Here is a 21,138-nt window from a genome sequence, read left to right as displayed (position 1 = left end):
CGCCGCCGGTCGCGCTCGTATTTAATGTACACAATGCGTCTATCATAATACTACAGTACTGGTATGCTGTAGTAACTTACTGTAGCGCGGGTCGTTCCGCGCTGTAATGCTGTCAGCCGTCGGGGCTGACAGCACACGTGTGAGACGTGTACTGTGCGCGCGAGGGTACGCGCCTCCTACACGTGTACGCGTGTTGTCCCGCGTCCCCCGTACACGTGGGGGTACACGTGGGCGCCGGTGTGGTTCGTATTGATCTGATCTAAATCTAATCGCGAACCGCCGTTATGCCACACGGCCCCCTCCTCAAGAGTGAACGTCCGCGTTCACCCTTGAGGAGTGAGAGAGCAATGTCCGACCCGGTCGCTTCCCGAGCCTTGGTCCTGTTCCCCCTTGATCCGGCGTTGTCTTCGGCGCCGTCCACCGATCGACCTTGCCCCCCTTACGTCCCCGCCGTACTCCGTGCCCCCTGGTTTTGCATCCTCATCCACCTCTCCTCACCCGCTGCCGCGGGTGTTCCCCGTAGTTGCCACTCACGCGCTGCTCACCGCGTCGTCGTCCTCATGTTGTCGCTTCCCGAGGCGCGTCCTTCGTCTGGGGACCCTTCCGTCGTTCTTCCCGCGCTTCCGCCGTTCTCGGGGGCCTCCGTGCCCCCGCGTGCGGTACCTCCCCCGGGTTCTTCTGGGGACTCCATCGCGCATCCTTCTCGCGCAGGGGGATTTCTCCCTCCCGCGGCGCCCGCGCTGCCGCCCTTCCAGAAGAGTCGCGGCCCCTTGGGGTCCACCGGGAGTGTGGAATTTCGTCCCGCCTCGTCGGGGGCTGCGCTGCCCCAAGGGGGCGACGTTGAACGCAGAAAGGTCGGAGAGATTCCTCCTGACCACATGTCCGACGCGCCGCGTATGAGCGCGCCTTACCAGCCGCGCCCCGGGTCGTATGGGGCATGGGGGAGCTGCCGGCAGCCGGGCCTCCTGCCTCCGAAGACCCGACGTAATCTCGACGCGGGGCGGAGTTGGCCGACGACACCACCCAGTGGTTTGGCACCGCCCTGGCCCGCTCGATGCCGCTGCCCGTGGAGCGGCTCAGGTTCCCGTGGCGTCGTTACGCCAGAACGGGAATCACCCTCGCGGAGTTGTTATCGCGTGACGTTTTGCGCCCTGACCTCATGCGCGTGCGTCGCATTTACGAGGCAGGTCGCGTGGACGAGGCCGGTCTCGTCCTTGCTAGGCTGACGGGCAAGGGCTGGGGAGTTCCCTATCAAATCCCCGACGCGATCCCTTGCGACAGGACGTTCGCGTACAATTCCAGCGAAGTCATCTATGTCGACCGCATGGCCGAGCACCTGGTTGGTCGTTTGCCGGGCGCCCCGCGACGGTTCATCCTTTCCGAGGTTGAGGAGCTCTACTTGAGTCCCCGTCCTTATGCCTATTCGAAGGCTCGCGTGGCTCTCCAGAAATCGGCGAGCTCCCTCATGCGCCTCTACTCGGTCGCGGTGTCGCCCCACGATTGGGCGACCTACCGCCACTGCGAGGAGGATGACGGCCGCGTCTTCAGATCGGCGTCCTTCGAGGAAGGTATCACTCCGAGGGACTTCCCCGAGCTACCGGAAGCTGTGCGGGAGTCCCTTCCGTCTTTCGGAGTACACGCGTTGCTTCCGTATGTTTTAAAGCATTTTGGTTACGCTTGTGCGGACCCCGATCACCCGGCCCACGCCGAGCTTGTACACAACTTCGAACGTGAGTGGGCGTGGGCCCTGGGTAACGCGTTCATGGCCGAGGTCCACATCAACCGTCGTGTGTTTGTTCAGCCGACTGGGGTCCTCGCGTTGCTTGGAAGGGTTGCTTTCGACCTCCCCGTGGTACCACTCCACCCCCTGGAAGTGAACTCCAAACACGCGATGTGGGACCTCGCCTCTGTGCTAACCCTTATGCACCGCGCGTGTCAAGTCTCCGAGCGTACGCATCGCGCGTGGACCGACTACACCACGGGCGAGCGAAGCGCTTTCCTCCTGTACGACCTGCGGTCTGACGCGTTCGTCGCGAAGCCGGCCTCTCCCCAACCTTCACCGACTGCCAGGGGGAGAGGGGCCGGTGTGGGCTCCGCCCGTCGCGAGGCTCAACGTAAGCGACACCGAGAGGTGGACAGCGATGTCCCGGCTTTCGCGCCGTCGTGCATGATCAATTTCCAGTCGCCGGAGGCACCCGGTGTGTCTTCTCAATTTGCGTCGGGGGTTCCGCCTGTTCCCCCTCTGAGTTTGGCGCGTCAAGACCCTACTCCCCCTTCCGCGACGCCACAGGTCGTCTTATCGCCGAGGGACATCTTGGCCATTCCCGGCCTGGCTCGTGCCCTCGGGACCTCGTCTCGTCGGGTTTGGAAGGTTGGCGGGTTGTTGAGCACGCTCGCCAGCTGGTATCTTACGCGCAGCGACGAAGCACGCCGGATCAACGCGGAGCGGGAGGTCCACGCGACGGACCTCCGCCGAGCTCAAGGAGCCTTAGACAATTTCCGTGAAGCGTCCCGTCGGCAGTCGGAGGCTCTCGAGCGTGCTCTGGCGGATCGCGACCGATACCGCCGCGAACGAGACGATCTCCGTGTCGCGGCACAAAGAGGGTCGCGACACCCCGTCACACTGGGGCGTCCGCATCGCGCCCCGCCGTGCGGGATCCTTATGGCCAACCGGGATACGAAACCCTCCGTTCCGAGGGTGGTGGTTTCACTCATGACGCGTCGGCCCACGTTTGGCCGCGGCACAGCGAGGTTACCATGCCGTCGTTGGAGGAGCTCGGGTCAGAGGGGCCCCGGCACCCGAGCTACTGTCCCCAGCCTTCCCACGTTTCTGGTCCGGCAGGGGCTACTGATGGCACGAGCCATTAGTCGTGCGGCCCTGCTATACCTCGAGGTTCCTTCCTCGACTCGTGCTTTCCCGTAAAATCGATAGATCCTTTTTCCTTACTTGGCGTCGATCCGTGATGTCGCTCACCGACGGACCGTCCGACCCTTCCCTTCCTTTCTTTGTCGCGTTACGGCCTTTGTGCCCCACCCCGTCCGATGGGGCGAGCGAGGGGTGTGAGGTCGGCGATCGAGAGCCATCTTCGCGTCACGTACGATCCGCGGCCCTCGCCACGTTTTCCAGTACGCAACTATTGCGTTTAACGAAAAACACTCCGGGGTGCGAAGAAGGCCCCTTACGTTTGTCAAAAATGCGCCCCGTCCCACGTGTGGCTTCTCCTTTTTCCGTGCAGTCCTCTCTACGCGACTGCCTTACTCGTCGTCGAGGCGTGGTGGCAGGGCGTCGCGGAAACTCGCGGGTGATCGGACCACCCCGCCGCCGTACGTTTAGTCGTAAAGAATCTTCTTGTTCGCTAAAGAGTGAAGGAGCGTGTCCGCGGTTCCCTTCCGGTAGAGGGCTGTTTCAAGATCGCGTCGAGCGCGTCGGCGAGCTCACAGAAATTTGCTGTCGTGTGGCCTAGGCGTGTGTATATCCCCGATCGGACTCTTTCGATTGAGAACTGTATCTCTCATACCGAGAAAAACATTCGTCGCGGCTGCATGTTGTTTGTGCAGCGTTGAAACACCTTGTCAGGGGGCCTGCCGTGTCCACGACAGTTGTTCTATGTGCGATTGCAGTTACAAAATGGGGTCAGACTGCGGCGCGAGGACACCGCCTTCCTTACCCGCCGTTTGGGCTCCCCCCTCTCTGTCCAGCTCATCGAGAGCACGGTTCGCTGATCTTTCGGCTCCCTTTTTGGTTGGTTGCCACGCTTTCCTTGAAGCGGTCATAGGAGGGGTCTTATCCACACACACCTCGCCGTCCGTTTTCCTCAACTGCTTAATAGTAATCGTGTACGTTCTGCGTCCCGTAAGCGCATAATTCACACGGTTGCGCGGGATCAAGTCGAGCCCATGCGTCGCGTGCTTGCCGAGGATCTTCTTACCGACGGGTTCTACATCCGCCGGTTCATCGCCTGCTTGGTTTGTGAGAACGTCTAGGGGCCTTTCCGTACTGCCCTCCGGCACGGTTCCGGGCATACACGCCCAAGGGGTGACGCGGTGTGCTATGCGAGATACGATGCCGATTGCGTCTGTCGCAGAGGTCCTGCAGCCGCGGGACGTTGTGCTGTGCCGAGAGCAGCACTTCCTTCGTGATGGCGATGGGTTCGGTCAATCCGCGCGATCTACGGCGTTGCCGTTCGGCACGACTCGCATGTCGGGCAGGTGTCTTACTTCGTCTCACGGTGAGCCGTGGCGTTGCATCCTTGGTCCACGCAGCACCCGGGCGCGGCGCACGATGGTCTTGATCTCTGTGCATGCGCTCGCGGTAGACAAAAGTTAGATAGAAGCTTAGAGAGGGGGGGTTGGGTTCTGTGCGCGTCGCGAGGAGTCGCGTCCCCGGCGTGCTGGTGGCACGATCGCGGTCCCTTTTGTCGCCCTCATGATTCGTTCCCGTACTGTGCGGGGAGGGGTTCGTGGCGTGTTCCTCGGGGAACCAGTTCGCAATGGCGGCTTTCGCCGTCCGCTTGAGGTAAGGCGGATGCACGCGTGCCTTCCGACCCCGCGGAAGGAAGTCCGGGAGACGTTTCGGGACCCAGAGTCGGACGCGCGCGCGGTGGTTCAGTAAGTTTCGGCAGCTTCGCGGTAGGCCCCTTGGGCGGCGCGAGCGCGACTGTGTCGGCGTATTCGCCTGGGGGAAGATTCAGGGTCCGCTCCGGTGCCCTCTCAGTGCGGTGTGGCTCTTACCCCCGCGGAGGGCATCTTGCTCCGCGCGCTGACCTTCGTTGTCCGATTGCGTGTCGTTCCTGTCGACACTTTTCCTGTCGGTCGTATGCGGACGTGCGCACGTGCGTCTTGCCCCACTGTACGTCACCCCTCTTTTTTGATTATTTCCGGAGGCGGCGGCGGTTTGGCATACAGTGTCATTCGGACTGTATTTTCCACATATTTTTGGTACGTTCCCCAAAATAATTTTGGGTACGTGGTAACGGATTGGCTGGAGGGGTATGGCGGCCCGCGCGGCTTTCTAATTCTGGTAGGCCCGCCCTTTTTTCATCGGTACCCCTTCGGTCGTACGCGGTCGCGGGATCATGAGTCCCCCTACGCGTGGAGCTCGTCGCGACCGTTCGCGTCATATCCTGGCTAGGAGGGTTACGTCGCCTCCTACTTCTCGTTGGCCAGTACGCGACACGCTTCGTTACCAGCGGTTCGGGCTGCTTGGTATTTGTGTGTCGCACAGTGAGCTTGGGCTGTCCATACGTATTGGCATCGCTCTTGTTTTCCGATTCGAGCACTCGATCGGCGAGTGTTATCGTGACGCTCTCGCGTATCTTGGGAGATCGTATGCTCCCCTCCTGTACTTGATGTTCCAGGGCTTGCCATTTTCGTTGTACAGTCCGTGCTGTCTTCGCTTTTCGCGCTTTGTTGACGACGTCGGTCGTGTTCGATGAGCTTGACGGTCAATTCGTTTTGGCTTCTCGCGCTTTCGTTGGCCGCCTCGGTTGGGTACGTTCGGCCGTTCGTATGCTTCATCTGTTCCTGACCGCGACGTGTTAATTACACGGTGACGAAGCGGTTGGGGGGCCCCCTCCTCAAGAGTGAACGACCGCGTTCACTTCGGCGATGAGTTCCCTGCCTGTACGCGTTCTCAGTCGTTTTGCGTATCGCGACACTAGCTCCTCGGGAACATGTGTTCGTGCAGTCCAAGTGGGCTCGTCGTAGTCAGCCCACTTGATGAGGAACTCCGTAGTTCCGTCTTCTACTACGCGATGCTTGAGCAGACGCTCGACCGCGTACTGCGTGCCCTCGGTGACCTTGTCGGCAAGGTCACCTGGGGTTGTTGCACTTGCTCGTGGCGCGTCCGTCGGAGGGGGCGCGTACACGCAGCGGTCCGCCGAGACGCGCTCCGTCACCCCACCACGGTCGATGGTGATGGTTCGATTGTCGTTGGCCAGTACGCGGTATGGTCCAACGGCAGGTGACGCGAGCTTGTTCGACGTCTTCGCCCCATCGGTGGGGTTGAGGTACACGTAGTCCCCCGGCTTTAGTCGCGTGTTAATTCTTCGTACGCGTTTATCGAAGTCGCGTTTGTAGCGGGCTTGCGTACGATGCAAGCTTTCGTAAGCTTTTTGGATCGTCTCGTCCAAAGTCTTGAGAAACTCTGCGCGTTGAGTTCCCCTGTCTGGAGGGGGCGCGTCCCCGTCCGCTCTTCGAAGAGAGAACTCCGGCGGGGGTCTGCTGAGCACGAGCTCAAAGGGTGTCGTACGCGTGGTTCGGTGTACGTGGGAGTTGTACGCGTACGTAAGCGGTCCCACGTACACGTCCCAATCATCCTGATGCTCGTTGACGTAGTTCCGAAGCATCGACGGGATAGTCCGGTTGTAACGTTCAACCTGTCTATTCGTCTGGGGATGATACGCGGACGTATATAAGTTAGTTATCCCCAGTACGCGACACACGCTGTGGAAGAACTTCGCGTTAAATTGAGGACCGTTGTCCGACAACAGCGAACGCGGAACGCCGTATTTGAAGACCCACGCGTCACAGAATGCTGTCGCGACAGTATACGCGGTCACTGTTCGCAGCGCGACAACTTGTGTTAACTTAGTGAAGCGGTCTGTGATAACGAGGAGGAAACGTTTCCCTGCCTTTGTCTTCGGGAGCGGACCCAAGATGTCAATCGTGAGGCTCTCGAGTGGCCGCTTGGCGGGGAACAACTTCAAACGGTTGAGGTGTTTGCGCAACTTGACCCGGTTCATCGCGCAGGTCCGACACCCTCGCACCGTGGCAGCGACATCTGCAGCGAGATGGGGCCAGTAGTACTCGCGTCGGAGGGCGAAGTACATACGATTCTGGCCCGGGTGTCCCGCGATGGCCGGGTTGTGGCACAGGCGGAGGAGCCTAGCGCGGAGCGTCCGAGGTACCACCACCTGGACGATATCAGGATCAAAGGGGTGTCTCCGTTTGAGCACCCCTTGGTGGTCCTCGAAGAACGCGGAGTCTCGGAACTCTGACTGTCGTGCCAAGACGGTTTGGCAAAAGTCATCCACGCGTTGCTGGTCGGCTATCTCCTCTATCGTAAGAGGGGCCGGGAGGTCGTCCTGCGGTGGCGCGACCGGAGAGTCAGGCGCGCCGCCTTCGGGGTCTTCGGCGCGCTCGATGTCGGCGGCGTCGAACTCGTCGTTCTCCTCCCAAAACGAAGTGGGTCCTCAGAGAGCGGGGGATTCGTCGTCCCCTCGCGGTTCGTCGTGCGTTCGTACGCGCGACCTCGTCCTTGACCCGGCTTGGTTCCGTGTCGTCACGAAGACATGGACGGCCTGATGGTCACAGCTCGCAGTACAAACGTGGTCCGCGAGCTCGTTCGATACGTCTCGAACTGTCGTGCCCCCGTCGAAAGTGGGGATGTCGTCATCCACCTCGACGGTGGGGCGAGGGTCATCGGCGACCTTCGGCGACACGAGTCGTGACAGGGCATCGGGCACCTGATGCACGCGTCCGGGGCGGTACTGAATGGTGAAGTCGTATTCAGCCAGACGTAGCCGCCACCAGGTGAGTCTTCCGGAACTCTCTGTGAGGGACATGAGCCACCTCAAGGCGTCGTGATCCGTTCGGACGGTGAACTTCGTTCCTTTTACGTACGGCCGTAGTGTGCGGACGGCCCACACTACGGCGAAGCACTCGCGTTCCGTGGCGCTGTAGTTGCGCTCGCTGTCGTTCAGCGAGTAGGACCAATAGCCTACGGGGCGCCAGTCGTTTGGCTGGTCGTGTTCCTGGAGCAGCGTGCAGCCAAGCTGGTAGGCACTCGCGTCCGTGTCGATCATGTACGGACGGCCGTACCGCGGTAGCGCGAGGATCGGCGGAGCGATCATACACCTCTTGAGGTTCTCCAACGCGTTCAATTGGGCCTCCGTGGGGTGGTAGAAGTCAGGATCCGCATCCTTGCGCGTCATATCGGTCAGAGGACGCGCTATCTTCGCGAACCCCTTAACGAATCGGCGGCATACGTTGCACGCCCCGAGGAACAAGCGCACTTGCGGAAGTGTCCTCGGGAACGTGAACGTCTTGAAGGCATCGGCCGCCGTGTCCGCCACGCTTAACTTACCTGGGGAAATGACGTGCCCCAGGTAGTGTACCTTCGGCTGAAAGAAGCTACACTTCTTGAGCTTGAGGGAGATTCTGGCACTACCAAGCAAGCTCAAGACAGTGCTGAGATGCTTCACATGTTCCGCGTGCGTACGCGAGAACACTATAACGTCGTCGAGATAGACGAGGCATATTTGCCAGCGAACGCGTGAGAGAATAATATCCAGGGCGCGTTGGAAGGTGGCCGGTGCCCCTTTTAGTCCGAACGGCATTCGCAGGTGGCGAAACGTGCCCATGTGGGTCGTAAAGGTTGTCTTATCCCGGTCCTCCGGAGCGACCGGGATCTGCCAATAACCGGAATTGCAGTCCAACGTCGTAAAGACGGCTGCATCTCCTAACGAGTCGATGCAGTCGTCCATACGCGGCAGCGGATATGAATCCGCTGCAGTCTTCGCGTTGAGACGCCGATAGTCTACGCAGAACCGAAGAGAGCCGTCTTTCTTCGGTACGAGCACCACCGGGGACGCCCACTCGCTGCTCGCGGGTTCGATAACCCCTGCGTTCAACATCTTGCTGACCTCCTTCGCGACCATTTCGCGCATCGCGGGCCCCTTACGGTAGGGCATCGAGCTTATCGGCTTCGTACCCGGTTCGAGGGCAATGCCGTGCTCCGTTGCTCGGATAGTTCCGAGCGCACCGCTCCACAGACTCGAGTGCTTACGGAGCATCTCGAGTACGTGGCCACGGAGCTTGTCATCATCGATGTATGACAAGTCAACCTCTTTATCCCAATCCATCGGTGGATTTTCGGGATCCTTATTCTGTGGGGGTACAGTACCCCCCGCCGTCGGGTGGTATAAAAGTGACCGTTCGTCCGTGTCAACCTCCCCATCACCGGCGGTGGTCTGGTCATCGGAGTTGGATCGGCCAACTCCTACCCCTCCGACTTGATCGGTCAAGTCGGTCAGGTGTAGCGCGTGCGCGATCCCCTCGGCTACCCTCCGTTCGGGCGTGACGATCGCAAGGGGGTTGCGCTTCGCGTATCCCACGACGGTGTGCTTCGGAAGCCGCCTCTCTCGTGTCGCGAGAAGTTCGCGACGATGAAGTCGAAGGGCTGATGCGGTAGGACCTCGGCTACGCCGTTGGTCAACCTCACCCCGAGGCGGTGCTGAAGCGACGGCTTTGGTTCCAAGAAGACGAGCCCCTTCCCCGCGGTCGTTACGCGTACGCGAGCTTGTGACATCGCGGGGATGGTGACCCAGCGGGCAATACGGATCGCCTGCCGGGCTTCCTCGCGTACGTCAGCTCGGCTCGTCTGACGGCCCTGTCGTCTGGTCGGGGGAGACGGCTCCCCCCTCCCGTCGACAATGGCAATGGCGCCATGTTGAGGGAGGTCGAGCTTCTGTGCGTCGACATCGATACGACGCACGTGCGCGTCAATGAACGCGGTCCCAAGGAGAACGGGAACCGCGAGCTGGTCCGCGACGACGAACGGAACCCGGAACGTCGTGTTCCGGAGCCGGACGGCCAGCTGGACAACCGCGCTAAGCTTTAGCGGGTTGCTATTCGCGCCTGCCAGCCGGGGCAGAGGCACGTCGAGTATGACGTAACGCGTCCAGTCGGGAGGAAGTTCGGCCTTCCTCACCAAATTGTATCCCGAGCACGTATCAACGGCGATAGTGTGGGGCTTGAACGCGTTGTCCTCCGTGGCGATCGAGCCGAGGACATTATATATCTTCGACGTCATCAAGCAGACGACGCCGTCGACAACCTTCGGCGCGGTCCGATTCGCGAGGTCGTTTCGCCTGGGGCGTCGGCGACGGCTCTTTCCGCGTTTACGCGTCCTTCTTTCTTGGTCGCGGGACGTCTGTTGTTCGTTGACGTCCGCACGACAAGTCGCGTCCTTGCGCGGTTCGCGGTCCTCCCGCAGCTTAGAGCCCACAAGGAGCCCTGGGGGTTTCTTCTCGGACGTCGGGCATACGGAAGCCACGACGTCCCTTATTTCTTGCGCTGGAATCACGCGAGTCTCGGCGTCTTCGCGTGGGGGCGTGGGAGATATTATCGGTAAATATCCCCCGTGCCCTTGTTGGGCTCGCGGTGACGGGTCGAGGGGATACGGACAAGACGGCTCACGCGACCGCGCGAACGTAACCGTCTTTACGCGTTTTTTGAGCTACCGGAGCTATCGGAGCTAAGCGCGTCGCTACCGATAGCTGGCGCGCCTCCACGTCCCTCGACGAGTTGGCGCGCGGGCGTGGTCCCTCTCGGTCTCGCGGCTTCGTCGAAGTATTCGGATACTTCGAGGCCTTGATTCACCACGTCCGGACCTTGCAGAATTTGCGGGGCCGCGGGTGCCGGATCTCCTTCGCGTTCCCCTCTGGGCAGGGCATGCGTATCCTCTGCCCAGTCCTGGACGTACATGATCGCGTTCTGTACCCCCGGCGGGAGTCGGGAACGGTCCCGGTCTCCCCTTCCGTCTTGACGCGGATATCGCGTGTCCGCCTGGCGGAAGTCGCGTCTCCCGCGTTGGTCGAGTTCGTTACGACGGTACCCGCCACCGCGGGGCAGGAAGCGGGCGCCCGCACCCGCTCGACTCGGGTACCCTTGACGCGGAAATCGGTCCTCGCGAACCGATTGCTGGAGGAGTTTGCGCATCCCAGGACGCGTCTCCATCTGGTACTTGTAATTCCTGTACGCGGTGAACATCCGTTGCTCGGGCGACAGGAATGGACACGCGTACATGGCATGCCGGTACGTACGGCATAGCCAACAGACGTACGCGCTACCGTCTGTGGATGCGAAAGATGCCGCGTGACGCGTCTCTTCTTCGGTTAACTTGGGGACGCTTGCCGATATGCGGTCCCCTCCTTGATGCGAAATATCCAGCTCCTGCACCTTGTGGTCCGTGCCACTTGGCAGGTGCGGAGTATGCGCGAACGCGGTCGCGAAGCTTCCGGTCGACCGCGTTGACGCCGGTGTGGGAGGTCGACCTCCCCCTTGCTCCACGCCTCGCGCGATGAGGACAGGGTCGGCCTGCCACTCATCTTCTCCAATATGGAGGGCTGTCGCGGGTGAACTTGTCGCGTTCGACCTCGATGGTCGACCCGCTCTCCCTGCCGGTGTCGGATCCGGCAGGGGTACGCCGCGACGCGCGCGGAAGGTAGTACCTTCCGCCGTCGCTATACGGCGGATGCTTGAGAGGTCTGTCTTCTGCGATCCGGGCAGTCGTTGCACCGTCTCAGCCACGGCGGCTCGGGTCGCCGGGGCTAGTCCGCGCACGAAATAATGCGCGAGTGCTTGTTCGGTGAACACCGCGGTGCATCGGAACGCGGCGGACTCCAATCGATCCGCGTACGCGTTCTCCGTCTCGTGAGGTTGCTGTCGCGCGGTCGCGACTGTATCATACGCTTCAACTAACACGTCGTCCGTGAGGTAGCGTTTGATGAACTGGTTGACGAGACCAGGCCAGCTTACGTCGTCGTGAAGCTGGCCAGCGCGTAGTCCGCGCATGGTGTAACTCGTATACAACCTTTCCGCGTCGCGTTCAAGAAAATGCGCGAAGAAGCCGACGGCGACACCTTCGGCTAGGTGTCGCGCGTTGCGGGTGATACGTATATCTTTCAGGAACGGTAGTAACTGAATCGCGTCAGTGCTGTCGAAGCTGCGCATCGTGGGGCGAATCCCACGACAGCGCTGGACGTACTTCGCGATCCGTCCCGCGTCTCCCGAGGTAACGAGCCTCGACGTATTGTCCAACCGATACATGCCGTAGTTCGCGACATCGCCGAACTCCTGTATCATGGTATGGACGGGCTCGACCCCGGGTGCCGCGGGTCCCAGCGTCCCGAAAGGGGTGACGGGCAGCGTTCGGATATCGACCGGACCGGGATGCGCGGTGAGGTCCACCGGCTGGTAGCCGCCCCAGCGAGGATCGAAAGAGAGAATCGGTTCTCTTGATCCGCGGGCGGCTCCTCCACGGTCCTGGTCGTCCGCGTACGGTACGCGTCTCATCCCCCGTATGTCTTCGGCGACATACGGGAGGGCTTGGGTTTACATTCGCGTCCTTTGGTGGTCTTGGGCCATCTGCGTACCGTACGGGTCCGGCACCCGTCGGTCGGAACTCCGGTGCGTCTGACGCAGTCGGGGGAACAGTGGCACCGAGCCCCGTCGTAGGGGCCCCGGGCGACCTGTTGGTCGGGGTCTGTTCCACCTCGCGAGCGCGTCTCCGCGTCGAGTTGAGTTCCGCGGCGATATGGGCAAACGCGTGTATTTGCTCGGCCGACGGGAAGGGTTGTGCGTCGGGTCGTCTTGATGAGGCCGACCTCTCAGGGCGGCCTTCCCTGTCCTCGACAGGGGAATCGAGACGCGAATCCTCGACGAGCGCTAGCCGACTCTGTAGCTGGTCGACTAACGCTCGGAGGTTCTCCAAGGATTGGGAGACGCGGTCAAACCTTCCTTCGCGAAGCGAGCGTAGCTCTTCCATACAGCGCGTATATACCGCCTCCGAGACGTCAATCCGAAGCGAGGTCCGGACGTCCTCCATGTATTCCGCGATCCTGTCATACATCGCGCGAGCGCGTCCTTCTGAAAACCCAGGCGACGGTTCGCGGTCGGTAGGACCTGCGGCGGCGCCGCCGAAGGGGGCGCGCAGCGTGCCTGAATCGGAGGCGCGGCGCGCGGTTGACTCCATATTCGCCGGTTCCGTCTGAATCGAGTTGGCGGTTTCTTCTTCCATTTCGACGCGCGCGGACACGGACTCGAACGATATTCTTCTCGCGATAATCGCGTGGCCTTCTAGGTCGGGAGACCACTGTAGTATAACACCCCCCAACGGAGAGGGGTGTATACTTAGCTCGACGTAGGCCCCGTACGAGGGGCGAGAAGACGGGGAGAACACACAGCTAACCGGACAGGGAAGCGGGCCCTGGTAGCGTGGTAGAGCGGGACGGTCGGGGACGAGCGTACGCGCTGGCCGATCTACGCCTCGACGCCCCGGAGCGGCGCTGGGTAGCGTACCAGCGCCGACGGGCGGAGGTGGATCTAGGCTCGCTCGCGTACGCGGCTGTCCCCTACCCGCTTTGTCCCGTTTAACGCGCGCGAAGACGGATCGCGCTCGTTAGTTCAGCTGGAAGACGGACCTAGGCGGTAGGTCGTGGACAAGTCCGTGCTTGTCCCCCCTTCGCCGCCGCCGGTCGCGCTCGTATTTAATGTACACAATGCGTCTATCATAATACTACAGTACTGGTATGCTGTAGTAACTTACTGTAGCGCGGGTCGTTCCGCGCTGTAATGCTGTCAGCCGTCGGGGCTGACAGCACACGTGTGAGACGCGTACTGTGCGCGCGGGGGTACGCACCTCCTACACGTGTACGCGTGTTGTCCCGCGTCCCCCGTACACGTGGGGGTACACGAGGGCGCCGGTGTGGTTCGTATTGATCTGATCTAAATCTAATCGCGAACCGCCGTTATGCCACAGAGGTGTCATAATTGCTCATAATGACGTGAGCAGAAGCCAAAATGCGCAACTGCTCACGAAGGGGAGGCATAAACACTTCCTCATCGCCTTCTTCTGTGTTTCCCGAATCTTCTTCGGGACCGGAGATAAAAGCAACCAGATCTCGGTCTGTGACTGGCTCTGTAGACTCCATTTCTGATTTGTGATGAAGTAGGTACTCCACTCGCATTCGCTCGCTGCTATCTTGTACAACTTGATCAATTTCGATGTCAAGTTTCCGACGGTCACGGTGCAACACAATTTCACCGTTCACATCAACATCCTCACCTACGACTTTGGTGTGACACCAGCAGTTTCGAATAACCCTGCTGTCCATTTCTTCCCATGCTTTTTTTATCCAACACATACCTTGTAGCACATCAACCTTGTATATATTCTTCTCTCCCATATCAATAAAGTCAAGAGCTCTGCCCATTTGAAACCTCCTGTAGCGACACTTCAAAGCAGCGATAATTCCGGCATCGCATGGCTGCATGATTGATGTGGTATTCGGAGGAAGGAAAGCAATCTTCGTGTTGGACAAGTTCAATGTGTCTACCTCTGTCATCGTTCCATGTGCGGAACAGTTGTCTAGCAAGAGAAGAGCTCTCCTTCCTTCTGAATCATCCTTGAATTGAACATTTGGAGCCACTCAAAAAAAATTGCCTTTGTCATCCAGGCCTTGGCATTATTTCTGTAGTCAAACCCCAGCTCCTCCCCACTTTTTCCCCGAAAAGCACGCAGCGATCGAGCGTTTCCAATTATACGCAAGGGAACCAAATCACTTCCACTAGCGTTGCAGCAGGCCAGACACGTGATTCTTGCTTTGTCCTTTTTGGACCCACTAAGTGGCGTGGCGGCAATGGTCTTGTTGGGTGCTAATCGGTACTGCAGACCGAATTCGTCGGCGTTATAAATCTCGTCTAAATTGTAGCCGTCAAGCATCGTACTGATGAGGGGTAGTGCTCTCTCAGCCTCAGTAAACGCAGCCGATGCCTGCTCGCCATGATATGATATGCGTCTTAATCCATGCCTTTTCTTAAACTTTTGAAGCCAGCCGTTGGAAAAACGAAGCTCTGGAGCCGTGTCGTCGTTCGTTGCCATTTTCCAGAGACGTTCGGCCTTCTGCTTGATGATATTATCCGAAAGGGCGATGTTGCGGCTTGCGCAGTCGCTGATCCATACAGCAAGAGCTTCATCAAATCGTGAAGACAACGGGTTCCGAAGAGATTTCGAATTTGTGGATGCACTAGCCTCTAGATTGCTGCGCATCTTGACGATGCGCGAGACAGGTGACTGCGGAACAGGTCGGTTGAGTTGAAAGTAACGACCTGCCCATTCTCCAACAGAACGCTGATCACAGCGTTCCCCGTTGCGACGGCGAAGATCGTACTCGGCAAGCAGCTCTTTTTGCTGAGCGATAGTAAGGCGATTGCGTTCTGACATGACTTGGGCGGGATGGGGGAGAAGGGAGATTGCCAAGGGAATGAGATGGGCTGCCACCAGCGACCGCACGCGCTATGCAAAACCTTGGTGGGTATCGTGAATAAAAAGGCGGGAGTTGGTCGCCCAACACATACCTGTTGGTTTCGTGTTCTGTGACCACTACTGTATCCTTATTCGAAATGGTCTTACTTCAAATTTTAATAAATATTCAATGTGTTTTGCGAAATCAACACACCATTTCCGTATCCAGATGACCTGCCTATAGCATCTCAAATCACACTTTTTCTTGCGAGAAAGACGGGTGGTATTCATACTGGGGGGTTTATTACTATCGGGGGAGTACTATTGGGAGGGAAAACTGTATGTATTAGGCGGTGTCTTTGTAAGGACGTATCTGCGTAAAAAGATATCATATCGAAAAACGCTTTACTGTTTCATAATTCCGTTCTGTTTGGCGAAATGCCACGTCTTTGCGCAAATGGATTTTTTTCGAAGTGCAATTAGCCATTCCTGAAAAAATACCCCTTCTGCGCTTTCTAAGTATTTTTTATAATAGTACTTTATGTCAGTTTATCGCTTTCAAAGTGGTTAGAGAATCGTTTCCAAAATAGACCCCTTGCAATGGCAAAAAGCTAAGTATTTCCTCAAATCCATCCGGCCAAAAAATGTGAATGTGTAAACTAGTAAAATCAAATATTTGCGCATTTGGTCGATCTTTTCAAGAGATGACAGCATGAGTTCAGTTACAGCAATGTCATTCATAAATGAGCGGTCTTTTCAAATCAGTCCCAATCTTTGCACAGAACAACTACAGTGTACATAGACATTTGCGACTGCGCCACCTCCATCTCCAAGAAGCCACATTCAGCATCCCCCAACACTTCGGCCGTCCTCAAAATGGCCATTAGTAACGGCCAAGCTGCCACAGCCTTGCAACTTTTGGCAGATGCCGCATTAGCTCGCCAACAAGAGCTGGAAGATTACGGCTCGGAGCAGGACCGTCCCGACTCTGACGAGGATTCTGACTCCGACTCCCCAATTTTTGATATCTTTTACAGTAACGGCGGATCAGCGACCATTCTTCAGCTTACGAACTTCAATGCAGCTCAGTATCAGACAATTTGAAGCCATTTTAAAGATCATATTCTCCAAATTTGGAACACAGGGAGAGGGAGGAAGTTGGCATACAAGGCGAAAGACGTCAAGTTCATGCTATTGGTAGTGGTAAAACATGGAGGCCAATGGGACTTCCTGGGGAAAATGTTCGACATCAAGGGGCCGACGTTTGAACGTCTCATCATGGGTTATATGGACATCGTTTCCGAGGAGATTTACAACCGATATGTTACGTCTTTCGGCAAGCGCTGGGAAATGGGAAGAGTAATAGACAATCGCCGAACGTCAAAGAGTTCCCCGTATGCTCGCTACGCAACAGACGTCACATTTCAGCAGGCTAACAGGCCGACGGGTGTCATGCAAGAAGACAAAAAGTACTTCAGTGGAAAGCATAAGCTCTATGGCTATAAGGTCGAAGTCTCTGTGCTCCCGATTAGAACTGCGGTTGGTTGCAGTAGCCATTACCCGGGGTCTGTATCCGATATCGACATCTACCACGAAATGATAAATTTTCATAAGGTTGCGTTGACGAAAAGTGGAGAGGATAACGTTGTAAACGATATTGGCTTGCTGGTCGACAAATATCCGGACCAGTGGGCTGTGCTTGCTGAAAAAGGCTACCAAGGTGGAGGTGAATTTGTACGAACTATTACCCCGCAAAAGAAACCTCGAAACGGAGCTCTTGCAGCAGAGGGCGAGATTTTTAACTGAAAGGTCGCATGGGATCGGATCATTTTGGAAAATTTCTTTGCGCGCATGTGCGGCCTCTGGACTGTAGTGGCTTCGAAGTTTTGATGGAGTGAGAAGAATTATGACAAGGTCTTCCCAATGTGTGTTGAGCTCACAAACATGCATGTGCGTTGGAATCCGCTACGAGCGGAAGATGTGCAAGCCTTCAGAAGGATGAAGAATCGTCAATATGCTATCGGCGAGCAGCAAGGGGAAAAGAGGAAAAGGGCGCAAGAACGCTATCGACAAAGGCGTCTTCAGCGCATAGATGTTCAATTTCGCACAATGGCCCCCTCATGTGATGAATTCCAGCCATGAAACTGGCTGTGGCTGTTTGGGGGCCTCAAATACGTATAGAGCGTTGGTTTGGGTACTCATAAACAAAGTTACAAATGAAAGGGTGTTTGCGTATTCACCCGATCTCCAATCATATGTTTTTGCGTGTGTACAGACATTTACATTATTTCTGCGCTATTTCACACTTCCTTTTTGGCTTGGCACTTGAGACAGTTCCAATCAACTGCTTTGAAACTGACTATTTACCTTGGAGACCTAATAGTCAATATGTAGCCGGAAGACCAAATAGACCTTTTGAACAGTTGTCAATTGATGTCAATTGCTGTATGGCACAAATATGTTCCCTGTCAACCGGGAACATATTTGTGCCATACAGTAGCCATGCGGGTAGCAACGGAAACGACCGAGTAAACACGGAAAGACTACAGTATCGGCAAGCAAGGCTGCCCAGCAGACAACTATTGACATGTTCTTTAAATAAAAATATTGGGGTTCACTAATGATTGGTCCCAATTGCTCGGTATGATACAATTCGATACTGTATGCGGAACCCCTCGCTGATCGGAACTGATCTCCGTCCACCTTAACGTTCCTCTTATCGAGAGACCACTGTAAAGGGGGGGTGCTGGAGACGTCGGACAAAAACCTCAATATTAAAAGGAAAAAGTACTTGTAATTGTCAAGCAATCACCATTTTTTATGTTTTGCGACGGGGACACTCTCAGCCTGTCGTCCACTGGGACTTGGCGAAAACAACCACGGACACAGAAGAGGAGTGAGATTGAAGCGCGCGGACACTTTTGCACCTCAACCGAGCGCTAAGATCGGACATCCAAGCAAATGAATAAAAAATAGAAAAGTCCGCCTATTTTGTACTTTTGGGTTGTTGCACACTTATACGTAGAAAGCCGTAAGCAATCGATTGAGATATTTATTCTCTAATTTCAACCACGTCGTTCTGATATACGGCGCACTATCTGGCGCCGTTACGCGCGGCGGTGCTCCTTGGCCCGTGTCGGAGATATTTTTCAAAATATTTTGCATGTCCGATTTTTTTGTCACTGTCCGACAACACCAGCAACCCCCCTTTATGTAGTACAGTAGATAATGAAATTCTCCAGTTGAGAAACCAGACTCTGGCCATCTGGTTGCTTGCTTGTCATGTCATGCTGTCTCTGTACATACTGTACAACAAGGGCTTTCGTGAAGCAAGGGGTCGTAATGTTACATACATAATGATGAGGCGGCGTCGCACCCGTCCAGTTCCCATGGCCCTAACAAAACCTTCATTGTAGTCTTGAGGCTATGAAGCAGCTTCTATCGGGCCCAAGATTACGAACAGCAACGTGAGAAATGAATGCAATAACATTGCGTGTTCCCGTTCCAGTATCGAATCTGAGCCAATGAGGACATATCTGTCTCATCAAAAGATACCCTCCCGTCGCAGTGTTCCGCCGTGTGTCATTTTTGTTTCCCGTCACAGTATTCCGCCTTGTGGTATTACGCCCATGCGGTCTAACCGGGCGCCTTCCTACAGCAAAACTATAAAATTCACGTACAGTACAGACAGAATACGTGGGAGTTCTGCAACAGGGAATAAAATCACCTCATGACGATCTGCGTATAAAAGTTATGAATGAGATCAGTTGCCCTTAAAAGTTCTGGCGGACCACACCCTCCTTCTCTGCAGCCCTCATTTCTGTAACAATTCTGTAGCAATTGACCATGGGGTTTTCTTTGAGTTGTGTTGTCTTTCTCGGCCTGACACTGTCTCAACTGGTTTCGCTCTCCCAAGGTCAAACTTGGGGGGCTGAAACAGTTTCAGACAGCCTTCGTCCGCGAACAGCATGGGAATCGAAGTTTCCCGGCATGACCGTAACTGTCACTGCTGGGCAGTCGGTTCAAAGTGCTATTAGCTCATGCAATGGTATCGTCGGTTCAAGTGGATATTGCACTGTGGACATTCAAGGCGATCCTTCTGATTCTTCTATTACCATCAGTCGCTCCCGCACGAAGCTCACTTCTTCTACTGGTGCTGTTATTACTTCATCGGGCGCCGTCACGTTTATTGGTATCTACTCAGGAAAAAAACAGGTCATCATCGAGAAGCTCTCATTGCGTGGGCACACTGCGTCTGAGGTTTACGGCATTTTTCTAAGCGGCGGAAACATTAACAAGGTCATCATTCGCGAAAATACTATTTACGACTTTGATGGAACTGATAATGCCCATGGTATTGCTGTATACGGTAGTGGGTCCACTCCAATTCGAAATGTCCTGATAGAAAAGAATGAAGTCTATAGCATGCGGACTGGGTCCAGTGAAAGCATAGTTGTTAACGGAAACGTGTATAGGTGGGCAATCAATGACAACTACGTCCACGACGTGAACAACATCGCTATCGACGCAATTGGAGGAGAAGGAACGTTACCGCCTTCAGCGGGTGCCAGTGGTCCGCATCCGGACGACGCTGCCCGAGGTGGTTTTATAGAGTACAATGTCGTCAGAAGAATGAGCACAGCGACGAATAGTGCGTACGGAAATGAAGAATCGTGGGCGGCTGGCATCTACGTGGATGGTGCTCGAGATATTAAAATACAGCTGAATGAGGTCTACGACGCACCATGGGGTTACGAAGTGGGAGCTGAGAACTGCATCATCACAGAAGACATAACGGTGGTCGACAACTTTGCTGAAGGCAGTTTCTACGGCGATTTCCTCGCAGGTGGCTACGCAGCAGGTGGTTTCGAAACAGGAGCGTATCAGTGTAATCCTCTCAGTACTCAAGATGCTGATGAGGGCCACGGAAATGTTGAGCGCATTACTGTTCAGAACAATGAATTCACCACGACGGGGGGGACCGAAGACAATGTTTACGTGCAAAAACGAACGACACTCTCGATCATTGCCATTGACGAACCAGGATTCTCTGCGGTCAACCCAACCGGTACTGGATGTACATCTCCGTGCGATGCGAACTCGTACAGGACCTCGTAAGAAGAGTTCTTCTTTGGTGGACTGAATTTAGGCGTCATTAAGAGTTCTTGGTCCATAGATATTGTCTGGTACACGTGTAGTGCTAATGAGTACTGCATTCGACAAAACTCTGTCTCACACCTAAGGATATAAACAAAAAAACAATGTCTGTAAGAGACTCTTGCATGTTTCTTCAGACGAGGATGAGATGGTAGGCTTTCGAAACAAGAAAAGACACTCCCAGGCAACCGGCACAAGATGCTATTCCGCTTACCTCTTCCATCTGAATGTACTTTGGCTTTCATGTACTCTAAACGTGGTAATAGGTCGGTGTTGCAAACTTCGCGACAGACGTGCTGCATCACCGAAGGTTTTATCACAGCAAAGTGCGTGCAAGCCCTGGGCGTAGGCAAATAAGTTTCGCTTGACACTTACTAGAGGACTTCAGATATTATACTGATAATTGCAAGGTGAGCTCGAGAAAAGTTTCATCCTGACGCCATTGCCAGGGTTCTACAGCTCTATCATGTAAACAGTGTTTACATCTAGAAGCCTGGTCGAGGCGAGGGAGATATTCACTAAACACCTCCCTCTCCTCGGGCAGACAGGGTTCAATTAGAAACACCAGCAGTGTATGAACTCTGGGGACTCAGAGATACAAACCCGATCGCACTTTCCATCGAAATGCACATGAAAACTACATTCGGTACTGCAACTGAAGACCAAGTCCATCCTGGATATCACAAACCGTTGCACCTCATGTCAAAGCAAAAAGGAGCAATGCTACATTGGTCTTGCCTTAATGGCATATCTTCGAGCTGTTAAAACAGCAGCTGCGCCCACGGCTGCCGCTCCAACAACAAGTAGCCCTCGTCCGATAACCTTCTCCTGTTTATCGGTGCGCTCTACTGCTTCCGCGTAAGGCGTATTTGAAAAGAATATCATCGAATAGAGAAGCAAAAATTGGGGGAACAGCCGATTTGCCAAAACCTAAAGCCGCCTTCTCAGCACTG

The 21,138-nt window shown here is 56.0% G+C and overlaps 1 protein-coding gene across 1 annotated transcript; it reads left to right on the top strand.

Annotated features, from left to right (window-relative positions):
- Positions 1 to 18,874: 18,874 nt before the first annotated feature.
- CHC_T00006267001 (hypothetical protein) lies at positions 18,875 to 20,146 on the top strand. Its single transcript, XM_005717890.1, has one exon. It carries the CDS (start codon positions 18,875 to 18,877, stop codon positions 20,144 to 20,146), a length of 1,272 nt encoding a protein of 423 aa, XP_005717947.1.
- Positions 20,147 to 21,138: the final 992 nt, after the last annotated feature.

The sequence above is a fragment of the Chondrus crispus genome, genomic scaffold, assembly GCF_000350225.1.
Source record: "Chondrus crispus Stackhouse genomic scaffold, scaffold_4, whole genome shotgun sequence".
Taxonomy (NCBI): domain Eukaryota; phylum Rhodophyta; class Florideophyceae; order Gigartinales; family Gigartinaceae; genus Chondrus; species Chondrus crispus.
This window is presented reverse-complemented; position numbering and strand designations above follow the sequence as displayed.